At 39.1% G+C, this 14,729-nt stretch overlaps 1 protein-coding gene across 1 annotated transcript in view; it reads right to left on the bottom strand.

Moving 5' to 3' along the window:
* Nucleotides 1-13,606, bottom strand: part of LOC104277018 (transmembrane protein 117-like) — a gene marked incomplete at its 3' end in the record, with an annotated part of 34,292 nt that extends 20,686 nt beyond the window's left edge. The window contains exon 1 of the mRNA XM_009873531.1: nucleotides 13,330-13,606. Within this exon, the coding sequence (XP_009871833.1) occupies nucleotides 13,330-13,606 (277 nt within the window). The remainder of the gene's footprint in view (nucleotides 1-13,329) is intronic.
* Nucleotides 13,607-14,729: the final 1,123 nt, after the last annotated feature.

Here is a 14,729-nt window from a genome sequence, read left to right as displayed (position 1 = left end):
CTCATTTTCTTGATAAATTCAAATCCCAGCTGAGATGGACTCCAGTCAGTTTCCTGGAAGGTGAGGTGTGGAAACCGTAGCAGAGCCGACATATCGTAAAGAGCTACAGTTTCTGTGAGGTTAAGAATCAGAGAATCATAGAATCATCTAGGTTGGAAAAGACCTTTAAGATCATCAAGTCCAACCATAAATCTAACACTGCCAAGTCCACCAAACCCATTCCTGGAGTATCTTAGGGTAAAATGCCTCCCTAGAGAGACACTGGCACATCTGTCTGAAGTCCAAAGGCAGGAGAGTCCAACATAAAAAAAGGCTGTAAGACAACCGCATAAAAACAAGCATACGATCCACACCAATTCCACACTAACAGTATCAGGACATCAAATCTCATCCAGAAATCCAAGGATCAATAATTCATATTTCATATACAACCTTTTATAAGCCTCGACCAAGTTAAGATGTAGTTTGATACCCAGAAAGGCATTCTGATAACCGCTGGGTACACACAGACTGCCTCTGTAAGCTCTTTGCATACACAATAAAGACCTTAACAGAGAGCTGACATAATTGCAGTTTTTCAGACAAAAAACTTCAGCCTGCATGTCTGAAGAGCTTTAAGTTTTGTGTCATCTGGGATTGGCTAAGATTTTGGTGAGAAATGAGGAAAAAAAAGGGGAAATATGGATGGACCGACCAGATAAGGTGAGATTCTGACTCTTTTAGCTGTAAATTTGGACAAAAAGTGACTACTAAAAAATGTAAAGATTGGGCATACTTGGGGAGCCCAGATTTCTTCAGCTCTTTTTAGCTCAGACAATGGTCACTAGAAAGGACATTTTCACCACGAGGCGGTAAAGGAAGAAAGTCACCATGCAGTTCAAACAGTTTAAACCATTAAAAACTAGAGTAAGCCCCCAGGGAGAAGCTTCCTGCTGGTAAGAAGACATGCATGTGGCCTTTCCCAAATTTCCATATCCCCAGAGAAGCAAGCACAATATAATCACCCACTGGAGCACACTGCAGAGGCTGTTGCAAAAGGCAAGCTAACTAAGCTTAGAGGCTACTTAAACAGAGTTTGATTCACCAGACAGAATGATAGTCTAGGTGACCCTGCTCTGGCACGGGGGTTGGACTAGATTATCTTTTGAGGTCCCTTCCAACCCCTAACATTCCGTGACTCTGGGTGATCAAAACTGAAATAATCAAAGGAGAAAGGTGCTGGTGAACTATCCGGGATGAAAGCCTTTTCTACCCACCTCTAAGTGTTAATGTGGCAAAGGCTGTTCCCTAGGAAGTCTGACACTGCTACAGAAAAGCATTTCACCTCTAAATGTGTAGCTGTCTAACTTTTAAACAGATGACAATTTATGTAGTTTAAGATCTAAGAGAAAGAGAAATGATAAAGACATGTCAATGATGCAGCGTTCAGATCCAGAATGCCTTATGTGCAGTATGTCAGTGCACAACATCTTAATATTCAACTAGCCAAACAAGAGCTCTCCATCTTGAGACACTAGTGTCTTAATGAGGAACAGACACAAAAAAAAAAGTATATGGCATTTGCTTCCTTGAGGTTTATGGAGCACTTTCTCAGTTTTGCAGCTGAACATTTTCAGCTCTTTCTTCCTTCTCAGAGTAAGGAATTCAAATCTCTTCAACAGAGTCAAAAATGCCTTGACTCATTTTGAAGTTGTGTTTATTTTAATAACATCTTGTCAGATGGCATTCAGTATATCTTGTATGTGCTGAAATACATAGATTTTGTCTTCAGGCATTTACCATGGTCACAAAATAGCCACTGTGACTCCTTGAGAGGTTTAGTTATAAAGGAGTTCTATTTCAAATAATATGAATTATTCAGTTACAAAAGGAATTTCATAGTGCCAGAGACACCTAAGTAACACTGACAGGAATACACAATCTCTTCTTTCTCTGAGAAAGCAGTCTTTGGAGGACTTTGCCTCCCCATAACATGTCACACCAAGGAAATAGCTAGAACAGGCTAAACTTGCTTCCCTCAACATGACAAAATAGTGTAAAATGGTTTTATGGCATGTCTCTTGAGAGATAAGGTTTGTAACCATGAAAACGAAAAAGAGGGATTGGATATATACTTACATTGAATATACTGTAATGCAAGTAACATGAAAATTCCTAGTCTCGGTTTTGCATCACGTGTCAATCTGATTTCCAGGGCACTACGCACAGCAGGTGAGCAAAGAACTTGTGCTCTGTAGCAAACAGGGTAACTGTTTCAGGCAAAATGTCGAGTAGCTGATCTACAGAGAGGAACTTGTACAGTACCACTAGAAACAGAAAAACTAAAAATTTATGAATTACCACCAGAAGACACAGTACCAAATGAGAATTTTGCAGCAAATGTATGACAGTACCGTAACACTTGAGACAATGAAGGATTTCGGCTCATAGGTGTTGAGAGAGTGCTGAGGGTAAGATTGTTTCAGGTATCTTGTGAGCCAACCCTCTGCAGGCAGTGGAGCTCCTTTGACTGACGAAACTACTGATGCCTGCATTCGTTCTGACATATGCCACTAACACGACAATCAGGAGCAAATTTCAAGAGAAGTTTGCATTTTTATCTCCAGCCCAAGAGACTGAAATCTGTAGATATCCCCAAGAGAGGAGTACTCTTGGTTTATTGTTTGAATTTAGATAGGTCACACAGAAGTGACTTCTAATTTAGATAAAAATTGCTCCACCTTTGACTGCCCCAGAGAGGAGGTGTATGCAATATAAGCATCACCCTAAACCACTTCAAAGAAATCTAAGCTGGTATATATCAAAAGGAACATCAAGGAAAGGCAATGCGAAAACCATTTGCCAAGTGATACAGAACTGAATGCTGTACTCAGCCCTGAACTCCCCAGGTCAGGACCTCCACAGAACCTTCATATAAAATACTAGTTTTCAGTTTCTCCTTCATTTTTTATACCTCCAGCACATTACATTGTCAAGAGCGAATTAATATCCGTATTTTTTGTCATTTACATCTTTCACCACAGATTAGCAAGAGAGCTAGGATGTTTGTAGGTTTTTGTTAATTAAAGCTGGGATCTCTCAATTTTTAGGCCTTATTCCCTTCTTCTCAAGCAATTACAATTAAATATTGCCGCTGTGACTCTCTAGGAATATTCTCCTCGATCCCGCCTCATCTCTTTATGCCCTCCCTCATTTTCATGAAAATTCTCATTTTCATTATTTGCTTATCATGTTTGACTTCAGCTAAATCTTGTACAGATTGTTTCTTCTTTGCTTTAGTATTAAATGAAAGTGTGCTTCTTAGTGGTCACATATTGCATCAGTGTCCCAGAAACAGAAAACATTATTTAGCATGTGCATAAGTGAGCCTACAAAGTGCTAAGCAGCTATCCACTTTGAGAGATCATACCTCAGTGCTGCAGACAAAAGATGAATTCAAGACAAGACCTCATGAGAGGAATCTGCCTCTTCTCAACCAACAGTTGGCTTTTAAAATTTTATTTTTTTCTGGATTTCAGGCAAATGGCCAAATTTGCCAATATCTTAACAGAAGCAGGACGAAGGAGTCGGTAAATATGGGGGTTTATGAGTGCATGTGAAAATTTGAGAAGGATTCGGATCTTAGTAGCAGGTAGACAGGAACAAAGACTACTGCTAACTACCACCTTTATTATTTGTCTTCAGAATGACTGTCAAAGGCATCTAAAAATAGACATATTTTTGTTTGAATTCTGAGCAAACTGTTGGGGGCTGGGAAACTATTCTGGGAGTTATCAGTGCAGTCTTTTCTATTCCTATACCTTTATCTCAGCATCCACAGAGGGTTACTGTCATATACTGAGCCAGCAGCATCACTGGTTTAACCTATAAAGTTCACAGTATTTTAATGTCTAATTAATCATAATAATAAATAGCTGATAATCACATCTGAATCAGGTACTTTGCTATAACTTATTCAATGGTCAATATGAGTATGCCAAAGATATTTGTATTTTAATCATTCCTAGCAATAACTGATAGATGCATCTATCAATGTAGAAAAGGTAATGTGCAAAACACAAAAACATGGTTGTAGCTTGTAATTTTTAACTAGTATCATAATAAATTAATTTTTTGCCTCTTTACTTGCATATATAATCTTCAGAAAACCTAAATTCTTGCTTTGCTGAGCTTAAGGGAGGACATCATTTTAAATATGTTAAATGTTTTGGGGTATTTATATGAAATAGGAAAACACTCAATGTTTTTCTCATTACCACTGGCATCATTAAAAGACCATCATAACCATCGTTCAATTGCCATCAGCATTTTTACTTGAAAATTTCCAAAGAAGGGTCTTGCTCCCAAACGCCTATGTAGTCATCCGTTCCTAGCCTATGCTGCACAGATTGGGCTGCTGCTTAACCACAGGAAGTGAGTGAGTTCTAATGAGGCTTCCATAAGGGCATCATGGAACCACAACATGCTGGTGCTTGGGTACTAACAAGTGAGGGCTATTCGTGAATCAAATGTTAAAGCATTTCTAAAAAGTTAAGTATGTGATACATGGTAGAATTGACTCCACTTAGGACTAAAATGCAGCTATTTTCTGGAGTGAATCATGGTAGATGGGTAAGAACACCTCACCTTACTTAGAAAACAATGGAAATTATAATCTTTTATCTGAATCAAGTTTTGGGAAAATTTGGGTGAAAAGACTCTTGTTTGTAAGAGCTCTGAATGATCATAGGCATGGTCAGAGAGCTGGAATACCTCTCCTGCAAAGATGGGTAGAGTGTTGGGGTTGTTCAGCCTGGAGAAGAGAAGGTTCCAGGGACACCTTATAGCAGCCTTCCAGTACCTGAAGGGGCCTACAGGAAAACTAGGAAGGGACTGTTTACAAGGATATGTAGCAATAGGATGAGAGGAAACAGTTTTAAACTAGAGCAGGGTAGATTTAGATAAGACCTTAGGAAGAAGTTCTTTCCTGTGAGGATGGTGAGACACTGGAATGGGTTGCCCAGAGAAGCTGGGGATGCCCCCTACCTAGAAGTGTTCAGGGCCATGTTGGATGGTGGTTTGAGCAACGTGGTCTAGTGGGAGGTGTCCCTGCCCATAGTGGGGGGCTTGGAACCGGATGATATTTAAGGTCCCTTCCAACCCAAATCATTCTATGATTCTATGATTCTATGATTCTATGATTCTATGATTCTATGATTCTATGATTCTATGATTCTATGATTCTATGATTCTATGATTCTATGACCATTGAGAAGTCTCTGCTGTTCTTGCCAATTCCTGCCAGGGACTACCCAGTGGGGAACGGAGTACTGCCCACTCTGACAAAAGAGAGAAAGAAGAAAGCAAAAAACTCTGTTTTCCAGCAACTGAAATATGTCCTGTCTGTCTCAAGAATCACGTTTATAAATATTGTGTTACTGTCCTACCTGTCTCGTAGGGAACAATTACTGATCCCTCCTCCTCAGTCACTCTGGTTAGTGAATATATCTACTTCTTTTTTTTTTTACTTTTGCTTAAATCACTAAATCATAGAATCATAGAACAATTCAGGTTGGAAAAGACCCTTGGGATCATTGAGTCCAGCCATTAACCTTACACTACAAGTTCACCCCTAAACTGTATCACCCAACACCACATCTAAATGACACTTGAACACATCCAGGGATGGCGACTCAATCACCTCCCTAGGCAGTCTGTTCCAGTGTCTGACCTCTCTTTCCGTGAAGAATTTCTTCCTAAGGTCCAGCCTAAATTTGCCCTGTTGCAATGTGAAATGCTAAATGCTTAAATCACATTTACTATTTGTTAAATAGTACTTAAATCCTGTGCATGTATTCAAAGTTTTTCAAGCCCAGACTGTTAGTTGATTTTTTTCCATATTGAATTTTTGTAAAAAAAAACTCCTAAATATACAAATTTATAAGGCAGACACACATGCTGACTTGGAGATCCAGCAGAATCACACAAAGACAAATGTTGCCTGCTACATGAAAGACCTTTATGCTACTCTGACAGCCTAAGGGGAACTTTGAAAGGACATAGTATGACCTAGGAGATCAAACACTCCTTGGGGCTCTCCATCGGGCACATGGTGAAGTGATGTTCCACACTAACACCCTCTCTACCTCCTCATTGCATGGAACAGGGATAGAAGAAACTTGTCCCTGCCCTAGGTTGCACCTGCACTATGCCCATCAGGCTGCTTCTGCTAGGAATAAATTCTCTTCTATTTCTGGAATTCAGGGAACAGAGACATATTATTCCTGTAAGTGGCAGGCATCATTCCAAACTCCCTCTCAGTCTCAAATGGAAAGAAAAATCTGAAAGTCATGTCAAAAAGATCAAAACACAGAGTTGACACATCAATATGAAGCAGCAATGAACTTATTTTTAGGTTTCAGTCACTGGATGCTAAATATTCTCTAGAGTCTTCCCATTACGGATAATCTGACACATGTAGCTCTTCTCGCAGTCTTATGCTGCTGCTTGGGGAATGGGATACACACCTCCAGTAGAATCAAAGCTTTCAATGAAGCAAGAATAATCTTTTTGTAGATACTGCTTGCACTTCTCCAATTAAATTCTATAATTTACTACCCAGAAGTCATATGGTATGAGAGTGATTCCATAACTAATGCTAAGAGCATACAATGGCAGTCTTCTCATTGAGTCTGAAGAGAGGAAGCAGGAAAATGTTACAGCTCTTCTAAAAATACAAGAGTAAAAGAAGAAATTAGGAGGTCACTTGCATGCTTTTCATTTATATTTAAAAGGTCACTTGTGGACTCCCTCATGATTGATGTAAAGTTTATTTTAAACTGACATCTTAATTAGTGGCAACGTGCCAAGGTGGAATCTGATGAGCCTGCAGTTGTTCAGTGGCTGGCTGCGAGCTTCTCCCTTTTTATGTGTTTTGTTGAGGATTCTGGCTCTCAGAAATGCTTGCTCACAGTCATTTGTGTGTTATTATTAGCAAACTGTTAGATTGGCCCCTTGGCGCACATTTCGTAGGACCAAAATAATCTTATTGTATTGCTTCAACATTTTACTGGAAACAAAAGAGGTGAATTGACAGTGAAGCAATCACAGTAGACCTTGAATGCCTTCAACAGCATTAACTTGATCATTGTTATTGAAATTCATACTGAACAGGCTTTTGAAGACAGTATTTCTCACCAGCTATCACATTAGTTGCTTTCTATTAGGCTGAAGTCATCAATGGAAAATAAAAAGCAGGAAAAAAGTTGCTGGGTATTAAGTGACAGATCTTATTGTAATCTAAGATACAGAGCTGACAACAGAAAAGAATATGCTATATCAATCAGGTTAGGATTTTACGCAAGTATTGCCATACACTCATGACTTCTTCCTAGAGATGGTGGCACAACTGTCCATACACTATGAAACAAGAGCAGGAAACAATCTGTTTGAAAAACAACCATGCAAAAATCACATACCTTTTTTTTTTCCTTTCTTTTCCTCCCAAACAGATCACATTTGGTTCACTGGCTATTACACAAGCACCATTATGGAAGTGAAAGGTCACAGCAATACTAGCAGGAACAGCACAACTTAGATTTTACACTGACATGACCCCTAATACATCAGGATACTAATTAATCATGTATGTATTATTGTACAAATTTATCCTAGGTCTGCTAGCCACCTAATAGATTCACTTCCCTTCTGCACTGCACGATCATCCTGACTATATCCCACTCTGTCTAATTTCCTCTTGCAATCCGCATACTTCCATCACTTCAGTTGATACGCACTGTAACATTCAGCATAAAAGCTGACACTGAAGCAGCTGTTCATGAGAGATTTGCAGTATCTTTTAGAGCCTTCCAGATAAGATTTTTGACAAAAAGAGTAATCCTTTCAGACAACAGGTCCTCAGCGGGTGTTTTGTATGAATCTGTCTATCATGAAATTGCTCCCAGCATGGCACTACTGTCCATTAAAAAATCTGCAATATTAGTGTGTACCCACAGCTCAGTGCCATTTCTATAATGACTGCTTGATTTATTCACTCCAGTGTCTATGAAGCTCAGATTATCACTTAATTCTAAATAAACTGCATATTGTGAACATTTGTAAGAGAGCAACCCATTAAATTCAACGTTTATTCAACAGCTCTAATTTGCTTCCAGTATTATGACGATTCCCGTTTTAAGAAATACAGTTTCAGTTCTGTATATCTTGTTTTCCATAATTTATTATAACATGTTAAGCATTTAGTTTCCATCCACATAATTTGGAAAGGAACTTACAAATACAAATCTAGGCACACCCATTGGCAATTGAATAAAAACCAGTCTCTGTAATCACAGGCTTTTAATCAGATTTTAATACGCCTTTATAATCACTTAGAATCCGAAAAATGGGCAGGTAGACACATGTACATTTTGTAATAAGTATGTTTTTAAAAACTGATATGCAGCATAAGATAAGGATTATTACACATTGAACAGTCGAAGCAAAGATGCTGGACTCTAAAAATTAGGATATTACTTTTCCAAGTATACTGCCCATTTATCCATACTGCTAAAAGTCTATTCAAATGAAAAATTATTTTATATTTACACGATAGATCATATTTATACACATTGATGCAAAATGTACAGCTTGAACTTCGGGCCAAAAACTGCTACTGAACTCAGAATCTGGGCCTGAGGTTGAAGTGCAGAACTGCAACAGCAACACTCTGAGAAGGTGCCGATTAAAACACACTTTCTACACGCTAAACATTGTCTTATTTTTCAGACAGTGCCCCAGAGCAATATGAAAAATGCACAAGAGTTTATTCAGGAATTTCTTTTAAGTCAGGATTTAAGATCTGAATGCATTGTCTGAATGCATAGTGCTGTTAAACAGGGTCAGTTAGTAAGCTCCTTCTGCTTTTAATAAAGCAGAAAATAAAGCAAGAAATCTCTAAGTGCAAAAAATTTACTACTTTTCCCTGCCCAAAATAAATCTCTCATGCAGAAAAAAAAAAAAATAGGGGTATATATATTTATTTTTTATTTTCTCTAACTTCTGATATCCATCTATGACCTTTCATTTTCCATCGCAAAATAAAAAGCAAGGTAGAACACAATACCTAATCAAACAGAAAATATGCTTAGCGATGAATCAAAATAATATATTGGAAAACAGCCAAAAGACAATTTTAAAATTCCATTTGTTCTGACCATATGCCATAATGGTATAAAGAATGTACTAGATAAAGGCTGTTTTCCTTGGAAATATTTATCATAGGAGATGTTTATCAAATGAACTAAGTTATTTCTTGACTCAGGAGCAAATTTTCTAATCTTGTTTCAAGTCATGAGCAGTGTCTTGAACACAAGTCGCTGAAAACATTACTGTTCAAATGTTGCAATGAATATTATCATTGGAAAACATCCCACCATGTCCTCTAGTCAAGATCTCTACTTCTCAGCAATATAGTTTACCTACTCCCTTATCACTATAAAAACTCTGAGAGATGAAGCCTAAGTAATGTTTCCAGAACCCTTCCCAACACGAGCCGGCAGTGCGCTCATGAAGCCCAGAAGGTCAACCTGGGATATATCAAGAGGAGTGTAGCCAGCAGATCAAGAGGAGTGATTCTCCCCCTTTACTCTTCTCTTGTGAGACCCCACCTTGAATATTGAGTCAAGTCCTGGTGTCCCCACCATAAGAGGGACATAGATCTGTTGCAACGTGTTCAGAAGAGGGCCACAAAGATGATCCAGGAGCTGGAGCACCTCTGCTGTGAGGAGAGGCTGAGGGAGCTGGGATTGTTCATCCTGGAGAAGAGGTGATGCCAGGGGGACCTTATCACTGCCTTCCAATACCTCAAAGAAACCTACAAAAAGGCTGGAGAGGGGCTTTTTACAAGAATGTCCAGCAATAGGACAAGGGGAAATGGATTTAAATTGAAAGAGAACAGATTTAGATTGGCTCTTAGGAAGAAATTCTTCAGGTGACAAGACTCTGGAATAAGATTGCCCAGAGAAGTTGTGGATGATCCTTCCCTCGAGATGTTCAAAGCCAGGTTGGATGAGGCCTTGAGTAACCTCCTAGTTAGGAGCATCCCTGTCCATGGCAGGGAGGTTGGATTAGATGATTTCTAAGGTCCCTTCCAATCTAAGCCGTTCTATGATTTTATGATTCTCCTTCCACTTTTAGAAACATAACTTGCTTGAACTTATTTCTATTGTTTTTATAGTTTGTGACAGTGATGGCTATCAGATAGTGTCTGTGAGATGCTAAGCTGTATTCCAGTGTATTTCTAGCTAGTTCATATGTAAACTCGCCAGCAAGAAATACTGAAAAGGGACAAAAGAGCACGAAGGGCATAGAGAAAGAAAATCCTTTCCACTCCTCTTCATCTAAAGTGAGATGTGCAGACTAATCCTTCTCAATTTCAATTTGCAGCCTCCACTGTGAGCCAAGATCTGACAGCGGAAGATTGACTGGTGCTATTTGGTTTCCTGACTGCAGGAAGTTATACACAGGTCACAAGAAACAACCAGATGCAATTTCCTCTACAAACAAAATTTAGCAGAGAAAAAATAAAGAAATGAAGAAAGATTTAAAAGCACAATGGTCCCAAATAATTACACATTAAAAAAAACCCAAACCAAACCAAAACACCATCAAAGCAGCAGCTACCTAAAAAGATGGGCTGGGGAAATTAAAAACAATCAAGGAGTGAATTCAGAAAGCACTCAGTGCCAGAAGATCCAGAGGACGTACTCAACGAGGATCTCAACAAAAGGAAGGATTTCTAGGCAGTGAAAACATTAAAATAGTGGCAAATAACTGGCAGGAAAGATTTCAGCATGGGTTGTACAAATCTTCTGGAGACTGAGAGACATGCTCAAGTTGTAAACCCACATCATCATCTCATCAACATGATCGCTATCCGCACCAGCTAGTTTACAGCTAGCGTGGCCACATCAATCAGCGATATAGTCAGCTCTTCAGTCACGCAGACTGCCATCTGCTCACGCTGGATCACAAGCAACAGCAGATTTCCACTGACACACTGTGTGGGTGCAGTCCCACAGCGCCCGAGCCAACACAAGGTAGGGCTGCCGAGGCCCCCTGCTATCTCGGCTGCACAGTCCTTGGCCGTCGCATCAGCATCGGCTCTCAAGCGACTGCATCAGTTCAAGGAGCTGCTGTAGACAACAGCAGAAGCAACTGGTTTTCCATGTGATCAGCTGACTGAGCTAGATCACTGCTCCTTCACGATAACAGCAGTGCTGGCCCGAGGGAGGCACTGAAACGATGTGGCTGGGGTTAGAAGGGTGGAACCGTGGCAGATCTACATGAGCACAAACTGTCGTGGAACTCAGCCAGCAGCAACCAACCTCAAATCAGATTGTACCTACACATACTTTGGTCACCCAGATCATAAATATCCATAAGCCAGCACTGCCATCAGCAGTGGGAATCTCTTGCCCTGTAAGTTTCCTCCTAATGTTGATCCTATCTTTGTGCTGCCACAGACATTGGTATGATCAGAGATATGATCCTCACAGAAATAAAAGATGGGGGCTGATCATGTGGGTAAGTTCCCTATCATGTTTCACTGAGCAACTGCAGAAAAGCACGAAGCAGCAGACACTGAAAGCTGGGCAGACCTTCTCCTTTTGACAGTAATGCTGACTCAAGCCACTTTAAAATTTACATTAAGCTATGCCCTATCTGTGATGTATACTTACAAATCCAGAAGGAATTATCATATTAACCTACCTACATAAAAGATAATTAGTCTGTAGTTAACTAGAACATACTCCTAAATACAAAAAAATAATGTCTTCGTGAAGCCACATCCTACAACAACTTGTTCCATTGATTCTCTAGGCTTTCAGTTTAAAAAAAAAAAAAAAAAGTCCTGGCTATTTGCCACTTCCAAGCACTGGATCTTGCAATATATTAGCTGGACTGGAGGTTCTGTCCTTCAAGTCAAATTTGAGCAAGTCACTCTCTAATCTTCCCTTTATCCTCTCAATTCTCTCACTGTAGGACAAATTTTCCAATGCTATCATCAGTTTCATTACTTTCCCCGAATCTTCTCCAAATTAACAAAATCATTCTTCAGTTGTGGAAGCCAGAATTGAAAATATTTTTGTGACAGTGCTTGTTTGAGAGCCCAGGAATTAAGACAAAATGTCCTCTTTATGGGGACATTTTACGTTTATCATTATATTATGGTAAAATGTTCACTGAACAGTCATCAAGATGCTGAACTATTTTTCAGAATAAATGCTTCAAGAGAAGTCTGTATTAAGAGAAGTCTCTTAACGTGGCTTTGCTTGTTCATTCTTTGACATAATAGCTTTACATTTGATTTATTGAAACAATAGTGGCTCTCTCTCTATCTTAATAGAACAAGACAGACTAAGGAAATGGCCTATCGCTCATGTGCTTTGAGGTGTTCTAGTAAGCATCCATCCTGCAGTCCTACCAGACTAGTCCATCTAGACCAGCAATGACACACCTAGATTCAGACATTTCAACAGTGCAGCTGACAGAAGTGAAGTAATCTTTTCCACGTTTTCTACTTATCTCTAAATCTTAGAGACAGCCTCGAGCCCTCAAATGCAATATTTGAATATGACTCAGTAAAGACAATGATACATATTTTTGTATCTCTACATATTTACACCTAAGTTCTCAGTCTCCAAATTTAATCCAGGGTCGTTTCATTCCTTCTAGTCAGTCCATGTCCAGCAAGTACCCCGGTTTAGTCATATTTTGTGTACGAAACCATTTACTGTCATGTTTTTTTTCATTTCCTACCTTCCCATTTCACTGACTCGCTCTTGTACTGAGAGACAGACAGGTCCTGCTTCTCTAGAATTCCTGTTTTCACATGGAAGCTCTTCAGCACAGCTCTGCTAATACTAACAACAGCCTCTGCTTCCACTTATGTGACTTTTAACAAGACATAGAGAGTTGCTGCCCCAAGGAACAATGCCTGTTCTGCAAATTACTGAGAAAATTACTTAATAAGATTTAAAAATTGTTCTGAAGATGCAAAGGAGTATTTTTGTATTGAAAATCACTGACCTCTCAGGTATTTAAAATATGTCAGCTTTCACTATTTTTAGCCTTTTTTGACTGAAATCATCATGAAATTATGCTCACAGAAGTAGATACGGCATTAATATTTGCAATGATGTGAGCTTTGTTATTCTGAATTCTATAGAGCTCTAAACAGCTGAAGCAATTAACAGCGAAGCTCGCAAAATTGCAATGAGTAGAAAGCTAAAAGGAGAAGTCAGAAATCCACTATCAGGATGTCGGTAGGTGCATCATGTAACTTACCAAACAGGCGCTGGTGGAAGAGAAATTTCCCCGCTATCAGTCCTGTGAGAATGGCAAGGAGCCACAGAAACACCTTCAAAAATCTCCAGCCTCCTCCTTCAGGATACTTATTTGTTACAAAGGAGAAACAATTGCCAACAACAATAACATTGGCTTCTGTCTGACTGTGAGATACCGGGTCCTCAGCAAATATTAAGAAGTTAAAGAAGATCACTAAGTAAGCCACAACTAAGCGAGACCACGGGTGCTGGAAGTAGTAGCGGAAGTCTTTATCCATCCTCAGACACTGCAGAACTGTTCTTTGCCTGTATGTAAAGACAGAGATGCACAATGTTACATACATACCCAGAGTTCTTGAGTTTAGGAGACATCTGCACATTACAAACATCAAATCACTGTAACCATGTCATTAGTCAATTCTTAATGCTTTGGACTTGACTAAAAGTGAAAGTTTCAACCAAAAGATACTGCTAGATCTAGGTAGAGAAAAATAAATTTCTGCCAGTTCCAATGTAAAAACAACCAAGATACATAATATACACATATAAATAGTCAAACATACATACAAACATACAGTCTCAAATGTATCTATATTACCTCCTTAAAAGAACAGTTCTATAACAGAGCATAAAAATGCAGCATGTAAGAACATGACCAGCTACATGAAACTCAGAGTCCCTTTCCAGTCACATTCCAAAAAGAACAACACAGGTTTCACAAATGTTCATGGTAAGCCTAAATTGAATCATTCTCCTTATAGCAGAAGGATGGAAAAAACCCGTAAACCAAGTGAGGTCTTCTAGTGCCTCACCTCCTGGAAGCTTACAAGCGTATACCTCAGCAACATCAGAAACTTGTGTTTGCATGAAGGAGAAACATGACGGAAAAGTTGCTAGACTTGCAAGTCGAGCAAGTCTGTGGAAATCTTTTCAATGACTTCAGGGAGTACACCTACAATTAAGGATATTTTCAAAACCAAACAAGAGCCCCCTGAGCACAGACCGTTTTGTACAATTACAAAAATTGTATTTTGAAACTTGCCTGCTTTCACAGTACTCCTATGGAAAAAAACGCAGCTGAGCAAGGTTAACATTTCAGTCGTTACCCATTTGAATTCTTTTTATTTTATTCACAACAAATTAGTTGTTTCATCCTGTTGAACCACTTTGTATGCACAAAGATACAAGGCCCTTCTGTTGTGGAACATCACAGCTATTCAAGAGACACTGAGTGTAGGAAGAAAACGGGGAAAAAAAAGAGTATCTAATAATATTGCTTGTTTATTACAGCATGATCCTTGAAGGATATGGTGTACTTTACTGAACAGCACAGATTTTTGCAAATGTCATATGCCTTGCAGGAAAAGGAAAAAAATAAACCAGCAGCAAAAGACCTAAAAA

This window comes from Apaloderma vittatum, unplaced genomic scaffold, assembly GCF_000703405.1.
Source record: "Apaloderma vittatum isolate BGI_N311 unplaced genomic scaffold, ASM70340v1 scaffold7800, whole genome shotgun sequence".
Lineage (NCBI taxonomy): Eukaryota > Metazoa > Chordata > Aves > Trogoniformes > Trogonidae > Apaloderma > Apaloderma vittatum.
Note: the sequence above shows the minus strand (reverse complement) of the source record. Positions and strands in the feature narration are given on the sequence as shown.